Source organism: Nomascus leucogenys, chromosome 3 (genome assembly GCF_006542625.1).
Source record: "Nomascus leucogenys isolate Asia chromosome 3, Asia_NLE_v1, whole genome shotgun sequence".
Classification (NCBI taxonomy): Eukaryota; Metazoa; Chordata; class Mammalia; order Primates; family Hylobatidae; genus Nomascus; species Nomascus leucogenys.
Genome location: NC_044383.1, coordinates 36,690,828 through 36,715,316, shown reverse-complemented (window position 1 = coordinate 36,715,316; position 24,489 = coordinate 36,690,828). Strand labels below are relative to the sequence as shown.

Genomic DNA, 24,489 nt, shown 5'->3' with positions numbered 1-24,489 from the left:
TTTGAGCAAACTAAGTTTCTGAGAAGTAAAGCACAAAATACTGAGTTTTATAGAAGACCTTCATTTTAGGAAGTAAGAATCAGATTAAAAGTAAGATAGAGTCATAAAATAAATGAGTTACCCATTTTGTATCAGTTGTTTTCCTGGCCCCATACTCAATAATGACTGGGGGGATGGGTTGTCATGTTTGTCAAACTAACGTGGACTCCTGTACCATTTCCCAGAATGGACCTCAGATGGGTTGAGCAAGTACCCTCAAAACGTACTACTGTGGGCTTTGAGAGAATAGGTTCTCAAGAATTCTGGTTGTGAGGGACAGACTATAAGTCTGACAGCATTGATGAATATGTGGGTGTTGGTGGGAGTTAAGAAATGAATATACGCTACTAGCTTGAAAAGTTGCCAGTGAAAGGAATGATGAAAACAGCACCATAGAAGAATAGGCAAAGGATTTAAGTAAAGATTTTGGGAGCTAAAGGGAGAAGCTTAAGTACTATACTCATAGAAGAAGCTGAGATGAAGAAATTAAAACTTAAAAGGAGGGAACAGTTGGAAAAGGCAAGATTGTAAGAGAACCAACAAGATATTAGTTACGGAACATTGGTAGGAGATTCCTACTGGAATTAGAATATAGTCAGTGTAACTTCAGGAGTTACAGTTGGTAGGAATTAAATGAGGCATGAATGCCTGAATATAAGAACCGCGGCCAACTGACTTTGCCCTCACAGTGAGAGCAGTGACTGGTGAGAAACTCTCAATAGTAAGGTGGAATAGGCCGTAGTAACTGTACTTCTCTCATCTGCAGCACTGCTCAAAGTTTTCTAGTTACACCAGCAACAAAAAAGGTAAAGTTTCAAGAAAAATAATAAGATTTCCTTATCTCTAGCAGTGTGTTAAGTGTAAAAAACTACTGAAGTCTAGATATTAAACAAAATCTTATTTTTGTATTTTATATTTTGCCAGTGTAAAAACCATGAGGCAGTTGGAATGTATACACATTGAGGTACCTTTCAACTCTAAAATTATGTGATTCTCTGAAAATCTGTTTTCGATAGCTTGCTTAATAAGGAGATTCTTAGAATTAATCAGTGATCTGAGTAAGTTTAGAATATGCCTACTTATATAAAAATTAGGGTTGGAGTTACATAGAGCCTCAGGGTTTCATTTGAATGTCTTAATAGAGTCAGTATTTTCTTTCTTTCTGCCCTTGAGTGTAGGTCTCACTTTTTTCTTTTCTTTCTTATGAACTGGTATATGCACATTAGACTTTCTTTGTTCTTTCCCCTCGATTATGAAAGCTTGTATTTGTTCTGCTTCTCTTCCTAGGTCTCCATCTTTTTTGAAATTATTTGCGTTTTCTTCATGGATTGTACCTTTTTATTTTTTAAATTACAGTAAAATATACATAACATTTACTATCTTAACCATATTTAGGTGTACAAGATCAGTAGTTAAGTACTTGCATTGTTGTGCAACCAGTCTCCAGAACTCTCTTCATCTTGTAAAATGGAAACTCTGTCCATTAAACAGTAACTCTCCCATTTCCTCCTCTCTTTAGTCCCTGGCAACCACTATTCTACTTTTTGTCTCAATGAGTTTGCTTATTCCAGATATATAAGTAGAATCATATAGTATTTGTCATTTTGTGACTGACTTGTTTTGCCTAAGATAGTGTCCTTATGTTTTTCTATATTGTTGTATGTGTCAGAATTCCTTCCTTTTTAAAGCAGAACAATATTCCACTTATGTATATATCCCATTTTGTTCATCCGTCCATCAGTGGACCCTTGGGTTGCTTTCACCTCTTGGCTGTTATAAATAATTCTGTTATGAACATGGGTATACAGGTATCTCTTTGAGATCCTGCTTTCAGTTCTTTTTTGTGTATACCTAGAAATGGAATTGTTGGATCATATGGTAATCCTGTTTTTAAGTTTTTGAGGAATTATCAGACTTTGCCACATCAGCTGCACCATTTTACAGTGCTACCAGCAGAGCTAAAGGGTTCCAATTTTCCCGCATTGTTGCCCTCATTTGTTTTCTTCTGTGGGTGTATCTTTTTTTTAATAGTAGCCCTGCTAATGAACGTGAAGTAGTATCTCATTGTGGTTTTGGTTTGCAGTTCCCTAGTGATTCATAGTGTTGAACAGCTTTTCGTGTGATTGTTGGTCATTTGTATATCATGTTTAAAGAAATGTCTTGTTCAAGTTCTTTGCCCATTTTTGAATTGGGTTGTTTATTGTTAAATTGTAGTTCTTCATTCATATATATATATATATATATATGCACACTATGTATAGACACACACTATATAGATATATATACACACTACATATTTATACTATATAGATTTAGTATATATATACACACACTATATAGATATAGTATATATATAGTAGTTGTTGCTGTTGTTGTTTTGGGCCAGGGTTGGGGGGGTGGTGGGTGGGAGACAGGATGTTACTCTGTTGCCCAGGCTGGAGTACAGTGGTGCAAACACTGCTTGCTGCAGCCGTGACCTCCCGGGCACATGTAATCCTCTTGCCTCAGCCTCCCAAGCAGCTGAGACCACAGGCACTTGCCACCACAGGCCTGGCTAATTTTTAAATTTTTTGTGGAGATGGGGCCTTGTCATGTTGCCCAGGCTGGTTGTGAACTCCTAGACTCAAGAACTCCTAGAATCCTAGAACTCCTAGGCTCATGCTGTCCTTCCTCGTTGGCCTCCCAAAGTGCTGGGATTACAGATGTGAGCCACCACCCCCAGCCTTTATGTTCTTAATATTAACCCCATATCAGATATATAATTTGCAGATTATCTCCCATTTTATAATTTATTTTTTCACTCTGTCGTGTCCTTTGATGCACAAAATGTAAAATTTTGATTTAATTCAATTTATCTATTTTTACTTTTGTTGTCTGTTCTTTTGGAGTTATATACAGAAAATCATTGCCAGATCCAGTGTCATGAAGCTTTCCCCCTGTTTTCTTCTAAAAGTTTTATAGTTTTAGCTCTTACAGTTAGGTCTTCAATCTATTTTGAGTAAATTTTTATATACGGTGTATGGCAAGGATCCAGCTTCATTCTTTATTTAATATTAATTTTTATTTTTATCTTTTGGAGACAGAGTTTCGCTCTATCTCCCAGGCTGGAGTACAGTGGCACAATCTTGGCTCACCATAACCTCTGCATCCCAGATCCAAGCGATTCTTGTGCCTCAGCCATAAGAGTAGCTGGGATTACAGGTACACCTGGCTAATTTTTTTGTATTTTTAGTAGAGATGGGGTTTTACCATGTTGGCCAGGCTGGTCTCAAACTCCACCTGCCTTGGCCTCCCAAAGAGCAGGGATTACTGGTGTAAGCCACGGCCCCCAGCCCAGCTTCATTAGCAGCATGTGGATGCCCATTTTTCCCAACACCAGTTGTTGAGAAGAATTGTTTCTCCCATTGAATGGTGTTGGTACTCTTGTAGGAAATCATCTGACCACATCTGAGCGTTTATTCCTGGACTGTCTATTTCTATTTCATTAGTCTATGTGTCTGTCTGAATGTCTACTAGCACCACATTCTGGGAGGGATTCCTGTAGCTTTGTAATAAGTTTTGAAATCAGGAGGTGTCAAACCCAGAATGTTTTTCTTTTTCAGTATTGTTTTGGCAACTTGGGATCTCTTGAAACTTCAGGGTGGATTTTTTTTCTGCCAGAAACGCCATTGGGATTTTGATAAGGATTGCATTAAATGTGTAGATCATTTTGGATTGTATCAGCTAGCAATATTAAGTCTTTGCCTTTTTATTTCTTATATATTATTTAAAAAATTTCCTAAGTTATTTTTTTTCTAAATTTAAAATCAACAACTATATATTTCGTTCTTACTACATCAAAGGCACCAGCCACTGTGGGATCAATAAAGATGCTATAAGTGAAAGAAAGAAGTTTTAGCCACAGATATTATTTTCAAGGAATTTACAGTCTGGTGGAGGAGATTAAAAATAGAAGTAAATACACAAGTTAACAACTATTGCTGTCAGAATAGTAGAAAGTCCCATAGGAATTTAGAAAACGGCAAAATTACTCTCAGCCAGGCTTTATAATGCGATTGCCTCAAATATGCAGTTGGATATTCTTGCATTTGTAATAGTCTTAGCCAAAGTCATTATGAAGATCAGACTGAAATTCAGGGAACCTTCTGATTGAGATTGGGCTGAGCATGAATATTGGGAGTAGTATAAACTTTGAATTTCCAACCAATAGAGGCATAAAGAAACGCTTGGTATTATCTGTGGGGGTGGTTTGCTTTTTTCGTTTAATTTTGTTAAAAACTATACATGTGTAATGGATAAAACTATCAACAGCAAATGCTAATTACAGATACTGGTCAATTAACTAGTGTAATGGTAGTAATAGCCATTTGCTGCTTACCCTTTAGGCTTAATTTCTATGAGCAGTAATAATAATTACATATATTGACGAGTCATTTGTGGTAGGTTTGTACATTTTGAATGCCATATTTAATTAACTCTTCAAGTGTGTCTAGTGTCAGACTTTTTGGTTTTCTATTCATTAACTTGGTAGTCTGCTTGACAGTCAGTGGTAACATTGACACATGGCAAAGATTATATTAAGCACAATTCATACTTTGTTTATGTAAAAAGCAATAATTTAAGCAAAGTAAGGTTTTCTGTTAGATAATTGACCTTAAAGTGTATAGACATTTAAGTGGTGGAGACATTTCCCCTAAGACTTGTTGGCATTTAAAGTAATAAGATGTAGGAAAGTGGCATTTAAATCAATGAGTCATGTCAGCTCTTTTTAGCTCGTTGCTTGAAATGTCAGTAGCAGATATGGCTGTAGCTATAGGCCCATGATCTGTCTATTCGGGGAGGCCTTGCTAACGTAATTGTTACAAACCTGCATGTGTACACATGCTTTTAATTCCCAAATTTTCTATATCCTATGGTATGAATTTAAAACAATATTATCTAAATTTGGAGAATCCAAGCACTCAGTTTAGACAGGGGTGGCATTAAAATGTCATCCTATTGTCACACTTGTGCAGTCTAGGCCATCCTACCCTTATTATTGAAACTGCATTCTATCCTCTTGTTTCCTCTCTTGAGGTTTTTACCTCTCAAATAGAAAATAAGTAACTATGTAAGTAAGCATCCTCCTCCTTTAATCTTATCACCCAAAGCACATCTAAACTCACAAGGTGACAGATATTAGATCTACAAAAGAAACTTTCAGAAATGTTCATCTTTATTGTTAAAAATTTAACCATATTAACTATTTATTGCCCTAAGGACTAGATTCCATGCTGACATAATTTTGTAGCTTTGCTTATTCAGTGATATCTTTGCTATTTCAGGGACCATTGGAGCTATTTCTGTTACAGTTCTTGGAGGAATCTAACAGTTCTCCTTATCAGGGGTCAACAAACTAAGGCTTGTCACTAAATCTAGCCCACAGGCTGTTTTTATAATACCCACAAGCTAAAGAGTTGTAAGCAACTCAGAGTAAGCAACAGAGACTCTATCTGGCCTGTAAAACCTGAAATATTTACTCTCTGGCCCTTGACAGAAAATTGTGTACTCTGTTTTTAATATCTTCACCAGGTTCTCGAGATATTAAGAGAAGCCTGAAAGTCATTAACTTCCATATGCTGCTTTTATTCTCTTTCTCTTCATCCTCAAATCAGGTACCAGTACCTGTACCAGAAGCAAATATAAGTTAATGGCAGGACAGCTGGGATTATGGAGGAGAAGGTGGAGGAGAAACAAAGGAAACTGTCTTGTGGGAGACAAGTCAGGCTCAGTCTTTGTCCACCTTACTTTTATTTTGAGACAGTTTCACTTTGTTACCCAGGTTGGAGTGCAATGACGCGATCTCGGCTCACTGCAGTTTCAACCTCCTGGGCTCAAGTCATCCTCCAGCCTCAGCCCCACAAGTAGCTGGGACTGCAGACGCGTGCCTCTACGCCCAGCTAATTTGTTTGTTTGTTTGTTTGTTTTTGGTTTGTTTGTTTGTTTTTTGTATTTTTTGTAGAGATGGGGTTTTGCCATGTTGCCCAGGCTGGTCTCAAAGTCCTGAGTTCAAGCAATCCACCCGTGGCAGCCTCCCAAAGTGCTGGGATTATAGGTGTGAGCTACTGTGCCCAGTCACTTTAAAAAATTTTTTATTTTGAAGTAATTTCACACTTACAGAAAAGTTGCAGGAATAGTACAAAAATACCTATATACCCTTCACCTAGATTCACCAATTGTTATTTTGCCATATTTGTCTTATTATTTAATCATTTTTGTTCTTGTCATAATTACTACTTTACAATGCAGGCATTTTCTTGAGCCATATGAAAATAAGTTGTGGACATCACACCCCTCAGACCTCTTTACTCTTAAATATTTCAGTGTGTATTTCCCTTTTTTCCTAAGAACAAGGATATCTGCTTACTGAACCACACTATATAGTTTCCAAAGTCAGGAAAGTTAACCCTGCTATAATATTACATAATATATGAATCTTACTCAAATTTTACTGATTATCCCAGTGACCTTTATATTCTCCCTTCTTAGTTTAAAATCCAATTTAGCATCACTCATTAAATTTGATTTCCACTACTATTTAGTCTCCTTTAGTCTAGAATGATTCCTCAACCGTTTATTTATTTATTTATTTTTATTTATTTATTTTTTGAGATGGAGCTTCACTGTTGCCGAGGCTGAAGTACGGTGACGCAATCTCGGCTAACAGCAACCTCTGCGTCCCAGGTTCAAGTGGTTCTCCTGCCTCAGCCTCCTGAGTAGCTGGGACTACAGTTGTGCGCCACCACACTTGGCTAATTTTTGTATTTTTAGTAGAGATGGGGTTTCACCATGTTGGCCAGGCTGGTCTTGAACTCCTGACCTCAGGTGATCCACCTGCCTCGGCCTCTCAAAGTGTTGGGATTACAGGCATGAGCCACTGGGCCCAGCCCTTTTATTTATTTTTAATGACAATGACATTTTTTAATAGGGTAGAACATTTATTTTGTAGAATTTCTCTTAATTTAGGTTTTTCTGATGTTTATGATTAAGTTCATAATAAATAAGTGAAATTATTAATTAAGTGATATATCCTCCTTTATGCATCATATCATGAAGCATGCAATGTCAGTTTAATCAGGTGATGTTAACTGTGTTTTTACTTATTTTATTTTATTTTACTTTATTTTATTTTTGCGTGTGTATGTGTGATGTTAACTTTGATCACTTGGTGAGTTGATGTCTGCCAGGTTTCTCCACTGAAATATTACTATTTTCCCCTTTATAGTAAATAAGTTATTTGTGGGGAGATATTTTGAGGCTGTGTAAACAGCTTATCTCATCAAACTTTGATCCATTTTAGTTTTAGTATCGGTGATAGTTTCTTGCCTAAATCGTTTGCTCTGATAGATGGAAAATGGTAATTTCTTCATCCTTTTATTTCTTCTATATTTTTTAGTTGGCTTTATACTTTGAGGAAGACCCGTCCCTTTCCTGTGTCAGTTTGAAGTCAGGATTCTTATTCTATGCAATAAGTTATCTGTTAATGTTTCATATTTGGTCAGTGGAAGCCCCTTTCAGACCACCTTCTGTGTCCTTTTGACATGTCCCAGGCTTTTTATGAGCACCTCTTACATTCTGTTACAAGATGTTCTAAGTTCATCTTGTCCTTTTCCTGCTCAAACAATGGAATCCATTTTTCTAAAGAGATCTGGTTCCTTTGGTGAGGAATTGTTGATACACATACCCCCTTTTTTGTCCATCTGCCTACAGCTTCATTCACAAACATCAGCCACTGGGCAATAGCCTCCTTATCTTGATTTGTATTTTTTGGTGGTAGCAAAAATACTGATATGTCATTAACTCATAGCCACTAACAGCGTATCCTTTCAGAATACTGTGCAAAGAAATTTATGGAAAGTAAAATATGTAGGTTTTCAAGTTAAAAGTACGCTTGCTTTTTAGGGGAAAGATAGTCAAGTGAAGTTTTGAAAATAATCACATATCTTTGTGACATGTATCTTTGTGACACTAAAATTACAAGCAAAAATCATTTCTTTGATTTCAAGTGATTAGTTCAGGAGTTGAAAGTCAGTGATATATTCAGTATCTTTAATACTCTGAACCTATTTTTAATGATATTTAGGCATTGAGATAGTGTTTATGTACAATAAAATTCATCCAAAGAGTACAATTAGATGAATTTTGGTAAATGTATACAGTTGTCTAACCAGCATAGTGAGAGACACAGGCCATTTCCCTCACCCTAAGAAGTTTGTATGTGCCCTTTATAGTCAGTCCCCTTCCCAGGCTCCCAGACCCGCACAATCATGAGTTTTACCTTTTCTAGAATTTTATATAATAGGAATCATAAAATACATAGTTTTTTTATGTTTGACTTCTTTTTGTTAGCATAATTTTTGGGGATTTATTTTTGTTTTTGTATATAAGCTTTTGTTCCTTTTTATTGCTGAGTAGTTCTCCATAGCATGGATATGCTACAGTTTGTTTATCATTAAACTTTTTTAATGGACTTTTGAGTTGTTTCCAGATGTTGATTATTATGACTTAATTGTGTACATCTTTTTGTGGACATATTGTTTCATTTCTTTGGGATCAATACCTAGAGTTGGAATTACTGAGTGGTATTGTAAGTATATGTTTAATGTTATATTATGATACGGTTTACCAAAGTGACTGAACCATTTTGTGTTTCCATCAGCAGTGTATGAGACTTTCAGAGTTCCTCATCTTGCCGACATTGGTATCATCAGTCTTTTTAACATAAGCCATTCTAGTGGGTGTGTGTAGTGGTATCTCATTTTGGTTTTAATTTTTATTTCCCTGATAACTGGTGAGGTTGAGCATCCTATCCATCTATATATTTTATTGATGCATTTGTTTGAATATTTTACCAATTTAAAAAAACATTATTATAAGTTATAATAATTCTTTATATATTTTATATAAACCCTTTGGTCAGGTATGTTATACAAATATTTTCTCTGAGGCTTGTCTTTTTCTTTGAGTCATTTGAAAAGCAGTTTTTTTTATCTCAATGAAGTTTATCAATCTTTTTCTCTTCAAATTTATGTTTTTTAATGTCCTGTTCAAAAAAATCCTTGCCTATGTCAAATGCAAAAGAAAATCTCATGTTTTCTTCTAAAAGTTTAGTAGTAACTGTTACATTTTGATCTCTGATCCATTTCTGTTTAATTTTTCTATATGGTGTGAGGTAGGAGTTGAGGTTTTATATTCCAAAAGAAAATCCATTTGTTCTAGCACCATTTGTTGAAAAGATTGTCTTTTGCTACATTGAATTACCTTGACATCTTTGTTTAGTCATTTGACCATATACCTGTTGGTATATTTCTGGACCCTACAGACATACCTTAGAGATAATGTGGATTGGGTTCCAGACCATCATAATAAAGCGGATGTCACAATAAAGCAAGTCACATGATTTTTTTGGTTTCCCAGTGCATATAAAAGTTATGTTTATATTGTAGTCTGTTAAGTGTGCAATAGCATTATATATAAAGAAACAATGTATATAACTTAAGAAATGCTTTATTGTTGAAAATTGCTAACAATTATGTGAGCCTTCAGTGAATTGGAATCTTTTTGCTGGTGAAAGGTCCTGTCTTGATGTTGACTGCTGCCAACTGATCAAGTTGGTGTTTGCTGAAAGTTGGGGTGGCTGTGGCAATTTCTTAAAAGAAGACAACAATGAAGTTTGCTGCATGGATTAACTTCTTTTCAGGAAAGATTTCTCTGTAGCATATGAGGCTGTTTGCATTTTACCCGCAGTAGAACTTCTTTCAAAATTGGAGCCAATTCTCTCAAACCCCATTGCTGCTGTGTCAACTAAGTTTGCTCAATATTCTATATCCTTTGTTGTTATTTCAACAATGTTGACAGCATCTTCACTTAGATTCCATCGTAAGAAACCACTTTCTTCAAAACATGATGTAGACTCATTTAAAAAAAAAATAAGGGCCGGGCGCGGTGGCTCACGCCTGTAATCCCAGCACTTTGGGAGGCCGAGGCGGACAGATCATGAGGTCAGGAGATCGAGACCATCCTGGATAACACGATGAAACCCCATCTCTACTAAAAATATAAAAAAAAAGCCGGGTGTGGTGGTGGGCGCCTGTAGTCCCAGCTACTCTGGAGGCTGAGGCAGGAGAATGGCGTGAACCCGGGAGGTGGAGTTTGCAGTGAGCCGAGATCACTGCCCTCCAGCCTGGGCAACAGAGCAAGACTCCTTCTCAAAAAAAATAAATAAATAAAAAATAAACGACTTTTTTGTTTTCTCATCCATAACAAGCAGCTCTTCACCCTTTCAAGTTTTGTCACGAGATTGCAGCAATTAAGTTACATCTTAAGACTCCACTTCAAGTTCTCTTGTCATTTCCACCATATCTGCAGGTCCTTCCTCCACTGACACCTTGAACTTCTCCAAGTCATCCATGAGGGTTTGAATCAGCTTCTTCAAAACTCCTGTTAATATTTATATTTTGTTCTCCTCTCTTGAATCACGAATGTTCTTAATGGCATCTAGAATGGCAAATCTTTTCCAGAAAGTTTTTAATTTACTTAAGAAAGTTTTTAATTTACTTTGCCCAGATCCTTCAGAGGAATCACTAGCTATGGCAGCTATAACCTTGCAAAATGTACTTCTTAAGTAACAAGACTTGAAAGTCAGTATTACTCTTGGATACATGGGCTGCAGAATGGGTATTGTGTTAGTAGGCATGAAAACAACATTAATCTTGTACATCTCCATCGGAGCTCTTGCATGACCAGGTGGATTATCAGTGAGCAGTAATATTTTTAAAGGAATCTTTTTTTTTTTTCTGAGCAGTAGGTCTTAACTGTGGACTTAAAATATTCAGTAAACCATAATATAAACACGTGTGCTGTCATCCAGGCTTTGTTGTTCTGTTTATAGAGTACAGGCAATGTAGAGTTAGTGTAATTCTTAAGGGCCCTCGAATTTGGGGAATCGTAAATGAGCATTGGCTTCAACTTTGGTCACCACTGCATTAGATTCTAACAATCTCGTCAACCTGTTCTTGAAGCTTTGAAGCCAGGCATTAACTTGTCCTCTCTAACTATGAAAGTCCTTGCTGGCATCTTCTTCCAGTATGAGGCCTTTTTGTCTACGTTGAAAATCTGTTGTTTTGTGTAGCCACCTTCATCAGTGATCTTAGAGTGATCTTCTGGATAACTTGGTGCAGCTTCTGTATCAGCACTTGCCACTTCACCTTGCACTTTTGTTGTTATAGAGATGACTTCGCTTCCTTAAACCTCCTGAGCCAACCTCGGCTAGCTTCCAGCTTTTCTTCGGTAGCTTCCTCGCCTCTCAGCCTTCATAGAATTGAAGAGAGTTAGAGCCTTGCTCTGGATTAGGCTTTGGCTTAAGAGAATGTTGTGGCTAGTTTGATCTTCTATCCAGACCACTCAGACTTTCTCCATATAAGCAATAAAGCTGTTTTACTTTCTTGTCATTTTTGTGTTCACTGGAGTAGCGCGTCTAATTTTCCTTAAGAACTTTTTCCTTTACATCCACAAGTTGGCTAACTGACATTAGAGACCTATGTTTTGACCTATCAGCTTTCAGCATGCCTTCCTCACTAAGCTCAATCATTTCTAGCTTTTGATTTAAAGTGAGAGACATGCAACTCTTCCTTTCACTTGAACACTAGAGGTCATTGTAAAGTATATTAACTGGCCTAATTTGTATATTGTTGTGTCTCAGGGAATAGGAGGTCGGAGGAGAGGGAGAAAGACAAGGGAACAGGTGTTCAGTGGATCAGAACACCTAACATCAGTTTAGTTCACCATCTTATACAGGTGCAGTGTGTGGGACTTCAAAATAATTAACTACAGTAACATAAAAAATCACTGATTAGGAATCACCACTATGAATAGTAATCATTAAAAAGTTTGAAATATTGCAAATATTACAAAAATGTGACACAAAGTGACCATATGCTCTTGGGAAAATGGCACTGCTAGACTTGGTCGACACAGGGTTGCCCCAAACCTTTAATTTGTGAAAGACACAGTATCTGCCAAGTGCAATAAAGTGAGTTGTGCGTGTGTTGTGTGCCATTAATCTATATGTCTATCCTTACACCAATACCACAGTGTCTTTATTATATCTTTATATGTAGAAATCTAGTAGTATGAGTCTTCTGATTTTTTAGTTTTTCAAACTTGTTTTGCTAATCTAGGTCTTTGATCTTTCTTTATAAAGTTTATAATCATCTTACCAATTCTTGAAAAAGCCTTTTAGGATTTTGATTAGGACTGTATTGAAACTTAGATTAATTTGGAAAGAATTGCCACGTCAATAGTAGTATTTCAGTTTACATAGTTTATCTCACCTGTATTCGTTTTTAATTTCTCTCAGCAGTGTTTTTATACTGTCATTTCCCTTCAACCTGAATAACTTCCTAAAGCATTTCTAGTGGCTTTGAGAGAGAGCTACTCTAAATTGTGGAGAAAAGCATAGAGTAAACTGCTGTGCTTTGAATGGGTCCTGTCCAAAATTCAGGTGTTGCCAATGTGATAGTATTAAGAGGTGGGGCCTTTTAAGAGGTGATTAGGCCATAAAGACTCCTTCCTTCTTAATGGAATTAAAAAAGGGGCTTGGTGCAGGGTTAGGCTAGCTTACTTCCCTTCTCTGCCTTCTGCCATATGAGAGCACAGCAAGAAGGCCTTCACCAGACACCGAATGCTGTTGCCATGATCGTGGAATTTCAGGTTCCAGACTGTGAGAAAATAAGCTTCTGTTATTTATAAATGACTTACTCTCAGGAATTTTATTATAGCAGCACAAAATGGGCTAGACATAACTCCATATTTGAAAATGTATTTTAGATATTTTATAGCCCTTCCTAGAAAACATAATAAAGGCTCATATTAGATAATAAAAGTGTATATTTGTAAAGCTTTTACTATTATTACAAATTATGACAAATATTATTTATAATATTATTATTAAAGCTTTTCCTGTTGGAAAGTATCTCAGCCCATTTAGTATTGTATCTCCTCCCTGTTTTGGGTGATGGATGGTGACACCACAAAGCACTGGTAGTTTTTTTTTTTTTTTTTCTTTGAGATGGAGTCTTGCTCTGTTTCCCAGGCTAGAGTGCAGTGGTGTCATCTTGGTTCACTGCAACTTCCACCTCCCAGGTTCAAGCAATTCTTCTGCATCAGCCTCCTGAGTAGCTGGGACTACAGGTGCACACCACCATGCCTGGGCAATTTTTTTGTATTTTTGGTAGAGATGGGGTTTCACCATGTCGGCCAAGCTGGTCTCAAACTCCTGACCTCAAATGATCCACCGCCTCGGTCTCCCGAAGTGCTGGGATTAGCAGCATGAGCCACTGCGCCTGGCAGCATTGGTAGTTCCTATAGCTCTTTTTCTCTCTGCTTCTCCCTACCACCTTCCACAACTCCTTTAAAAGAAATTACTTAAAGGATATTGGGAAGTGGACACAAAGTAGTGAGTCTACCAGAGAACATAACAACCTGAAGATAAATGACCTATACTTTCCCCTGAAAGCTGTATACAGAATTAAATTTTATATACAAACATATGTAAATACATTCTTCATTTGTTTCAGCAGCAGCAGCAGTTAGGAAGTAAAAGAAAAATCCTTTTCATAATGACAAGAAAAAAGTAAGATAATAAACACGTGGGAACTATGTGAATAAACTTTGAAATCCATTAAAGTCCACTTGGGTAAATTTAAAGCAGTTCCTAAAAGAGAAGACTGAATATTTTAAGGATATTACTCTTTCTGAATTACTTTGTAGGTATAATGCTATTGTGATCAAAAACACATTGTATGTCTTTGGGGAGCTTTTGCTGGGGGGATAGCAGAATTCACTAATCTAGGTCTTTGATCTTTCTTTATAAGTGATTTTAAATATAATCTGAAGAATAAAGCTAGAATGGCCAGGATATCTTAAAGATATAAATAATGAGAGGGGATTTTCCTTCCTAAATACTAAGACTTACGTAATTTTAAAAATATGCTACTGATGATAGATTTGAAAAATAAATAAAAATGAAATTAATGTTTATAGAACGATTATGATGATTTTATAAAAAGTACCCTCAAACATTGCTTGGAAAATTGTTATTCAGTAGATGGTGCTAGAATTATTGGTTAATCATTATATTGCTTCCAGTAAACTCATAGGAAAGGAAAAAAACTATATAAGAACAATAAGCCATTAAAACATATTGATCCTTACCAGTAATCAGAGAAGTGCAAATTGAAACAAGGAACTTTTTTTATTTTATTTTATTTTATTTTATTTTATTTTATTTATTTTTATTTTTTGAGACGGAGTCTTGCTCTGTTCCCAGGCTGGAGTGCAGTGGTGCGATCTCGGTTCACTGTAACCTCCGCCTCCCGGGTTCAAGCAATTCTCCTGCCTCAGCCTCCTGAGTAGCTGGGACTACAGGCGCACGCCACCATGCCTGGCTAATTTTTGTATTTTTAGTAGAGATGGGGTTTCACCATATTGGCCAGGATGGTCTCGATCTCTTGACCTCGTGATCCACCCGTCTCGGCCTCCCAGAGTGCTGGGATTACAGGTGTGAGCCACCGTGCCTGGGCCAAAGAATCATTTTATACCAATGAAATGTGATGTCTACAAGTGTGGCAACATAGTACCCCCAACACTGCAAGTGGGAATACAAATTGGTATAACTTTCTTGAAACAAATATGTTTCAAGAAAGGAAGAAATTGTTTCTTTTGATTCTTGGTTTCTCTTATAGTAATCTATCCCAAGGAAATAATGAGAATCTGGAACAAATTCATTAAAATGCACAGTTATAGTAACAAAATAAAAAACTGGTCTAATTGCAAATTATGGTACATTTATTAAGATAAGTGTTTTTGAAGAATATGCAACGATGTAAGAAAGAAAATCCTAATTGAGAATAGGTAAAATGATCTTCAGTGTGAATCTCATCTAATTTTTTTAAGTTAATATGTCTGCATATGTGTTTTTTAGGGGAATATATCAAATGATTGGCAGTTCATAGCTAAGATTGTTGAGAATACTAGTTGTTTTTACTTTATAGCTTTGTGTACAAGGTAGCTTTTTTCAAGATCTTCCAGAGAATGAGAAAAACAAGCATTATTTATAAAAGCATAAACCTTGTAGGATTTCCGTGCAATATATTTGCTTTAAGAAAATGAAACTATAGATGATTGTGGCTTATAAATTTTTATTGATAAATGGTGAAACCTTTATTTGTATAGAGGAATAAAAGACAAAAGAATACAAGTCCCTGGTTAAGTTAATATAAAGTTAGTAGCTTAAATGGAATTGGTTTCAATTTACAGATGGAAAGACTCTTTTTGAGATGGAGTCTCGCTCCGTTGCCCAGGCTGGAGTGCAGTGGCACGATCTGGGCTCACTCAACCTCCGTCTCCTGGGTCCAAACAATTCTGCCTCAGCCTCCTGAGTAGCTGGGATTACAGGTGCGTGCCACCACGCCTGGCTAATTTTTGTATTTTTAGTAGAGATGGGATTTCACCGTGTTGATCAGGCTGGTTTTGAACTCCTGACCTCGTGATGCACCCGCCTCAGTTTCCCGAAGTGCTAGGATTACAGGCATGAGTCGCCGTGCCCAACCGAAAGACTCTTAATAGATTAAAACACAAATAAAAAGATACACTTGGATTTTTCAATATTGATTTCTCTTGTGTAGTTCATGAAATAATTCACTTTGAAAAGACTTCTGACTCAACAGTTTACAGCTGTCTAGTTTCTTGAAGTTCCATAGATTGAAGAATTTTATAGCATTTGTTTAGCATATTTTTCTGGTAAGTGTTTTGTCAGGAAAAAAGTTGTGATGTTCACCTTAGCAAATTTCACAGCTTTGGCAAGACAATTCTAAATACAACAACTCTTATTTAATGTAGAAAAATAATAAAGTTATCTTTAAAATAATCCAGATTCAGAGGATTAAAATAAGATGATAATAAGCTTTATAATCTTTAAATTGATTCTCTAGGTAAGATTACCTATGTTGTTTTTGTGTAACTGAATTTAAGCCAAAAGTCCATTAAGCAAACAGTATAGGACTATGAGAGATGGAGGAAACCCTTTGGGTTAATGGTGGTGTCACTGTAACAAATGCCTTAATTCTTCTACTCTCATCCCTCCCTCATTTTTTCAGTTGTTTATTAAGGAGAGAGCTTTTTAAAAACTTAAGGACTACTTTCTACCCTAGAGCTATAGGGTCATAAGCTCTGGGGACTTCTAGGCATATATGCTTCTAAGAAGCTCACAGTAGATTATATAACAGAGCCACTTCTGCCTATGAGCCAGCCAATCTAGGTGGACCAGTCTCTGCATCCTGAAGGAAGCAACTCCTCCTGGGAGATAGAAATTCCAGTTGAAATCTGCAACTTTATTTTTTTAAGACAGAGTGTCACTCTGTCACCCAGGCTAGAATGCAGTGGCGCAGTCTTGGCTCACTGCAACCTCCGCCTCCTGGGTTCAGGAGATTCTCGTGCCTCAGCCTCCTGAGTAGCTGAGATTACAGGCATGTGCCACCATGCCTGGCTAATTTTTGTATTTTCAGTAGAGACAGGGTTTTGCCATGTTGGCCAGACTGGTGTCAAACTGCTGCCATCAAATGATCTGCTTGTCTTGGCCTCCAAAAGTGCTGGGTTTACAGGCGTGAGCCACTGCACCTGGTCTGAATCTCCAACTTTACTCCTGTTTAGTTTTATGCCAACAACTTGTTCTTTAATAATAAATATTCCCAAATTTATTAGGATAATAAATGCAAAGAAAATGGTTTTTGAGTTACAGAAGATTTCACATCTTTTTGTTGTTTGCCATACTATACATAACGTATTATTTTAAAATTCAGCTGAGGGGAGATGACATGAATTGGTTTCTTTAACTTTTCCTTATCTCCTTGGCTATTTTACTTTTTTTTTTTTTTTTTTTTTTGAGACAGAGTGTCACTCTGTCGCCCAGTCTGGAGTGCAGTGGTAGGATCTTGGCGCACTGCAACCTCCACCTCCCGGGTTCAAGCGTTTCTCCTGCCTCAGCCTCTTGAGTAGCTAGAATTACAGGTATGTGCCACCACCCCCGGCTAATGTTTATATTTTTAGCGGAGATGGGGTTTCACCATGTTAGCCAGGCTGATCTCCAACTCATGACAGGTGATCTGCCTGCCTTGGCCTCCCAAAGTACTGGAATTACAGGCTTAAGCCACTGTGCCTGGTCATCTCCTGGCTATTTTATTAGCTCTGTTAGTTGTATGTCATACAAACTTTTTATTCTTATTGGTTCATTTTATTGAAAGGGTTGACATTACAAACAGAATTCCAGCAGGGTGTGGTGGCTCACTCCTGTAATCCAGCACTTTGGGAGGCCAAGGCAGGAGGATTGCTTGAGGCCAGTAGTTCAGCAACAACCTGAGCAATAGAGTGAGACTGCTTCTCTACAAAATATTTTAAAAATTAGCCTGGTGTGGTGGCACACACCTGTAATCCCAGCCACTTGGGAGGCTGAGGCAGGAGGATGGCCTTAGCCCAGGAAGTCAAGGCTTGCAATGCAAGTGAGCCGTGATTGTGCCACTGCACTCCAGCCTGGGCAACAGAGCAAGATCCTGTCTTTAAACAAACAAGCAACAACAACAAAAAGAAACAGAGAACTCCAGAACTCTCTGGCTTAGAAAATCTCACACCTAAAGGTGTTGAAAATGATGGAGATCTGTGTGAACAGTTAAGAGACACTTGGAAGGTCCATCATATTCGTAGCAACAGGTGAAATGACAGACCTGTTAAATGTTTATTTATTTGATTCATGAATGGGGCAGCCTCCCGAGCCAGAGTAGGCTCTGAGATTCCCCTGTTAGACGTTTAACAGATAATCAGAATAAGAGACAGCTAAGAGCCCTCCTGGGGTTGGAGCAAACTTCAAACACTGGCAACAACATGCCCCTTCAAAGGGGCCCAGCTGTTATTGGATCAGGCAAAGGAAATTAGAAACTAGTTTCAGATGAATATTTAAAACTTACCAAAATGAATGAGATGTAGTTAGCAGTACTTAGAGGATGTGTATTTAAAAAGCAGATCTCAAATCAATACCCTAGTCATCCACATTAGGAAACTAGAAAAAGAAGGGCAAACTAAACCCAAAGCAGGCAGAAAGAGAGAAGTAATAAAGATGCGAGAGCAGAAAGAAATGAAGTAATGTAAAAAATGATAGAGAAAATCAACAAAACCAAAAACTGGTTTTTTTAAAATATCAAATTAGGTAAAATTTAGCACTGATCAAGAAAAATAGAAGACTCAAGTTACTAATCACAAATGAAATACAGGAAGTCAGAAGTAAAAAGAATTGGGGAATACAGTGAACAATGTGTATGCCAGCAGTTTAGAGAATTTGATGAAATAGGCAAATTCCTAGAAAGTTACAAACTTAACCAATATTGCTGTAAGACGAAACAAAATCTGAATAAACCTATGATGCAGATTGAATTGTGTCCCCCTAAAACATGAATCCACCCTGGTACCTGTGAATATGACCTTATTTGGAAATACAGTAGTCTTCCCCCTTATAAGGGGATGCCTGAAACTACAGATCATACCAAACTCTATGTATACTGTGTTTTTTCCTGTACACACATACCTATGATAAAGCTTAATTTGTAAATTAGTCACAATAAGAGATTAACAACTAATAATAAAATTGAACAGTTATAACAATATACTATAACAAAAGTTATGTGAATATTCTCTCTCTTTTCTCAAAATATTTTATTGTACTGTACCATGGGTAACTGTGAAAAGCAAAACTGCAGATAAGAGGGGACCACTGTAAGGTCTTTGCAGGTGTAGTCAATTTATGATGAAGTCATGTTGGATTAGAGTGGACCCTAAATCCAATGACTGGTTGCCTTATAAGGAGAAAGAGAGTTGGAGACACAGACCCACACACAGAGGGAAGAGGACCCTGTAAAGATGGAGACAGAGATTGGAGTTACACTGCCACAAGGCAAGGAATGCCAAGGATTGTCAGCAACCACCAGAAGCTAGGAAGAGGCAAGGAAGGACTCTTCTCTAGAGCTTTCAGAGGGAAAATGACCCTGGTGACACCCTAATTTTGCGTGCCTGGACTCCAGAGCTGTGAGAGAATAAATCTCTGCTGTTTTAAGTCACCCAGTTTGTGATAAAATATAACACCCCTAGGGAACTAATACTTAGAACAAGTATTGAGATTAAATTAGTGATTTATAAACTTCCATCAAAGAAAAGCCCATGGCCAGGTATCTTCACTGGTATATGTATTTTTTCTTTCTTTTTTTAAATAGAGATGGGGTCTCATGATATTGCCCAGGCTGGTCTTGAACTCCTGGGCTCAAGCAATCTGCCCGCCTCGGCCTCCCAAAGTGCTGGGATTACAGGTGTGAGCCACCACGCTCTGCCTTCACTGGCATATTCTATCAGACATTTAAAGATGAATTAATACCATTTCTTCACAAACTTTTTCAAAGTATAGGAGAAGAGAGAAGACGTCCTTATTCTGGGAGGCCAGTATTATTTATATGAAAACCAAAGATATCACAAGAAAACTGCAGACAAATACCATTTATGAGTACCAGCACAAAAAAATCCTCAACAAAATATTAGCAAACCAAATTTTGCAACGTATAAAAAGTGTTATACACCACAACCAAGTGGAATTTATCCCAGGAGTGCAAAGTTGATTTAACACTTTATTTATTTATGTATTTATGTATTTATTTATTTATTTAAGGGTCTCGCCCTGTCGTCCAGGCTGGAGCACAGTGGCACAGTCATGGCTCACTGCAGCCTTGACCTCCCAGGCTCAGGAAATACTCCTGCCTCAGCTGCCAAGTAGGTGGGACCACAGATGTGCACCACCATGCCCAGCTGTTAATAATTTTTTAACTGATTTGTAGAGACAGGCGTCTCCCTATGTTGCCCAGGCTGGTCTGGATCTCCTGGGCTCAAGCGATCCTCCCCAAAGAGCTGGAATTACAGGCATGAGCCGCTGTACCTGGCTGGTTTAACACTCTTAAGTCAGTTACTGTAATACAACGTGTTAATAGAGTAAGTGACACAGACCACGTGATCATCTCTGTAGACACCCTCCAAAATGGCATTTGGCCAAATCCAATACGTTTTCTTGATGTAAAAACAAACCCAACAAACTAGGAATAGAAGGGAACTTTCTCAACTTGAACTACAAAAACACCCAGCTAAAAGATGGAACAGCTTCCCCCCAGATCAGGAACAAGGCAGGATGTCCATTCACACCATGTACATCCACTGTTGTACATGAGGTTCTAGCCAGGGAAATTAGACAATAAAAAGAAACCAAAGTCATTCAAATTGCAAAAGAAGAGGTAAAACTGGCTCGGTTTACAGATGACATGATGATGTATATAGAAAATCCCAAGAAATTTACACAACGCTATTAGAGTTTAACAAGTTCAGCAAGGTTCAGAATACCACGTCATTAAAAAACTAATAATAATTGTATTGCTATACACTAGCAGTGAACAACATGAACATGAAAGTTTGAAAACAGTTCTGTTTACAGTAGCATCAAAAATAATACAACACAGGAATAAATATAAAAGAAATACAAGACTTGTATGTTGTAAATTACAAAATGTTGCTGAAAGAAATTACATGGAAAGACATGTTCATGGATCAGAAGACTTAAAATTGTTACTATGGTATTACTTCCCAAAATGATATGCTGGTTCAGTGCATTTTCTACCAAAATCCCAGCTGACTTATTTGCAGAGATTCACAAGCTGGTCCTAAAATTCATATGAAAATTTAAGAGACTTCAAATAGTCTAAACAATCTTGTAAAAGAAGAACAAATTGGGACGATTTACACTTGACCAATTTCAAAACTTACTACAAAACTACGCTGGTCAGCTTAATGTGATGCTAGCTTGAGGATAGATATATAAATAGTGGAATAGAATCGAGTGTCCAGAAGTAAAATGTATGGCCAGTGACTTTTGACAAGAGTTCCAAAACAGTTCTTTGGGGGAAAGAATTGTTTTTTCACCAAAAGGTGCTGGAACCAACTGAGTATCTACATGTAAGAGAATGAGGTTGGACCCCTTCCTTATGCCATACACAAAATAGACCTAAAAGTAAGCCCTAAAAGTATAAAATTCTTAGAAGAAAGCATAGGATTAAATCTTCATGACCAAGTTTTTTAGGTATAACATCAAAAGCACAAGTGACCAAAAATATATAGATTGGAATTCATTAAAATTAAAGCTTTCATGCTGCTAACAGTACCATCAATACTATCAGTTAAGTAATAAGAAAACTCAAAGAACGGGAGAAAATATTTGCAAATCATATATCTAATAATGGGCTTGTTTCAGAATATATCAAGAATTCTTACAATGCAACAATAAAATGGTAAATGAATCAATAAAAATGAGCAAGGATCTAGGCCGGGCGTGGGGCTCACGCTTGTAATCCCAGCAGTTTGGGAGGCCGAGGCGGGTGGATCACAAGGTCAGGAGATCAAGACCATCCTGGCCAACACGGTGAAACCCCGTCTCTACTTAAAATACAAAAAATTAGCCGGGCCTGATGGTACGTGCCTGTAGTCTCAGCTACTCGGGAGGCTGAGGCAGGAGAATAATTTGAACCCGGGAGGCGGAGGTTGCAGTGAAGCAAGATCATGCCACTGTGCTCCAGCCTAGGCAACAGAGTGAGACTCTGTCTCAAAAAAATAAGATCAAGGATCTGAATGGACATTTTTCCAAAGAAGGTATAATGTGCCAATAAGCACATGAAAAGATGCTCAACATCATTAGTCAATTAGAAAATAACCCGGGAGGCGGAGCTTGCAGTGAGCCGAGACTGCGCCACTGCACTCCAGCCTGGGCGACAGAGCGAGACTCTGTCTCAAAAAAAAAAAAAAAAAAAAAAAAAAAGAAAGAAACATTAAACCATGAGATCATACCACTTCTCATCTACTAAAATGGGTATAATAAAAAAGATGAGTGTTCATGAGTATGTGGAGAAGTCAGAACCCTTGTTTTTGGGAATATAAATGGTGTAGCTGCTTTGGAAAATGGTTCAGCTTTCCTCAAAATAGTTAACATGTGATACAGAAATTTATGAAAGAGAATGTTGGCAAATACAACTATAATAAAGGTGGTCATGATTTATAAGACAAAATATTTCACTTAAATTTTTTAATACATTATATAGCAAACTTACTGTGCCTTATATAGCAGTGTTTAAGGATCATTATTTTAATTTGAATATGCCAGTGAGTTCTTCATATTAAGCTTTTTACAATATATAATCCATGCTAAATACATATTTTGGTTGTGCTTTTAACATAAATCTTAGGATGGAAAATCACAGAAAGCTGGTTGCAAATATCAGTGGGTATTTTTTAAATTTTTGAGAGAATCATTTGTGCATTGTAACATGTCTTCAATGTGTTGTTCAATTACTTTTCATTGTGCCAAGATATGTCCCATTTTCTTATTTAGGGCACTTATATATGGAAATAAAGACATTAATTCATACATTAAAGTGATTTCAAATAAATTATATGCACTAGAACTTAACACTTAAATATGCACTTAGCTTTTTAAAAATACTTTTATTTTCTGTTATTGTCAGATGCAAGAGTGGAGGTAGGTGCAAAGTATTGCCAACTTGGCCCAGTGCTCCTGTAGTCTGGGATTAGAGGCTAGGAATCTCGGGGATGATTATAGTGCAGCATATTGGAACTTTTTGGTCAGAGAAACTTTCTGACCTATTTTTTTTCTTTTTTTTTGTTTTGTTTTTGAGACAAAGTCTTGCTCTGTCACTCAAGCTGGAGTGCAGTGGCATAATCTCAAGTGCAACCTCCACCTCCTGGGTTCAAGCGATTCTCATGCCTCAGCCTCCTGAGTAGCTGGGATTACAGGCATGCACCTCCGTGCCCAGCTAATTTTTGTATTTTTAGTAGAAACTGGGTTTCACCATGTTGGCCAGGCTGGTCTCGAACTCCTGACCTCAAGTGATCCGCCCGCCTTGGCCTCCCTAAGTGCTGGGATTACAGGCATGAGCCACCTCGCCTGGTCAGATTCACTGTTTATATTTCAATGCTGTTCAAACATAGATACATTGTAACAAAAGATAATGCAGTGCTTATGCTTAGAACATGCAGTGCATTCTATTTTTCAGTTCATTTTGCTAGTGCTACTTTTGACCAGTTAATCAATTTTACAACCCATTAAAGATTTGAGAACCACAGTTTTTTTTTGTTTTTTTTTTGAGACGGAGTCTTGCTCTGTCCCCCAGGCTGGAGTGCAGTGGCGCGATCTCGGCTCACTGCAAGCTCCGCCTCCCGGGTTCACGCCATTCTCCTGCCTCAGCCTCCCGAGTAGCTGGGACTACAGGCGCCCGCCACCACGCCCGGCTAATTTTTTGTATTTTTGGTAGAGACGGGGTTTCACCGTCGTCTCGATCTCCTGACCTCGTGATCCACCCGCCTTGGCCTCCCAAAGTGCTGGGATTACAAGCGTGAGCCACCGCGCCTGGCCTCACAGTTTTTAAAATAGTAATCTAGATTTAGAGAAAGAATTGTGAATTCAGATGTATTCTGGGTTTTTCTTCCTAATGGCCTTTTAAAAGTGTTTGTGTTTTGTGTCTGGTGAAAAACAGATCTCATACTAGGAAAGCAAACATGATCCTAAAGTGAGATTTGGAATTCAAAAAAAAATTTTTTTTTTTGGTAAATTAAAAAAAAAAAGCATTCTGTCTGAATTGAGCTGCCTGTGAAAAATAACTATAGTATAATAGAACCAATATACTTGAGTGCTTTCAAGGAAATTATCCCTCTGGCAGTTAAAGTTTAGTTAGAGTAAATTTTGAACAAAACCCATAGTCAAAAAAAAAGTAGATAAAATCCAGCTAAAGAATATGTTTACATTTATTTTGCTTGTATACTTTTTCATAAAATTTATACTGAAGTTTTAAAATATTTTAATTGCATAAAATTAATTTGCCTTATTTGCTACTAACTTTGTCTTTGATTTTGTCTATGCTTTTGATATTAAATGGGGAAAGACTTGTGTGCAACTGTTTCACCAAGTATTTTTGCAGGGACACTTAGTCGGTCTGGATGAACCAGCTTCGGGAGCTGGGCAAGAAGCTCTGCTTAAACAAGAGCAAGCAAAAATCATTCGATTCGAGAGACAAGCAGAAGAATTCCTCAATGCAGTCTTTTATAGAAAAGGTTGGTTTCAGTGAAGATGATATTTAGCATCTGCTTGTCTTGTACTATTGATCTCCTTAATTTCAATGTCATTTTTAAAGTTACTCTTAAAAACATTTTTCTTTATTGATATAATTTATATTGTTCTATATCCCTTGGGTCAAGTTCAGATTGGAATTAGGA

At 37.3% G+C, this 24,489-nt stretch overlaps 1 protein-coding gene across 10 annotated transcripts in view; it reads left to right on the top strand.

The window, feature by feature from the left end:
- Positions 1-24,489, top strand: part of LCOR (ligand dependent nuclear receptor corepressor) — a 154,629-nt gene that overhangs the window by 87,220 nt on the left and 42,920 nt on the right. For 8 of the 10 annotated variants that reach the window (XM_030809007.1, XM_012505871.2, XM_030809002.1 and 5 more), the window contains one exon: positions 24,195-24,327. The exons of the other annotated variants lie outside the window; for them this stretch is intronic. Coding sequence is in view for 3 of the 8 variants with exons in the window: in XM_030809002.1 (XP_030664862.1) it covers positions 24,195-24,327 (133 nt within the window). In the remaining 5 variants the exon portion in view is untranslated. The remainder of the gene's footprint in view (positions 1-24,194; positions 24,328-24,489) is intronic. 10 annotated transcript variants of the gene reach the window in all.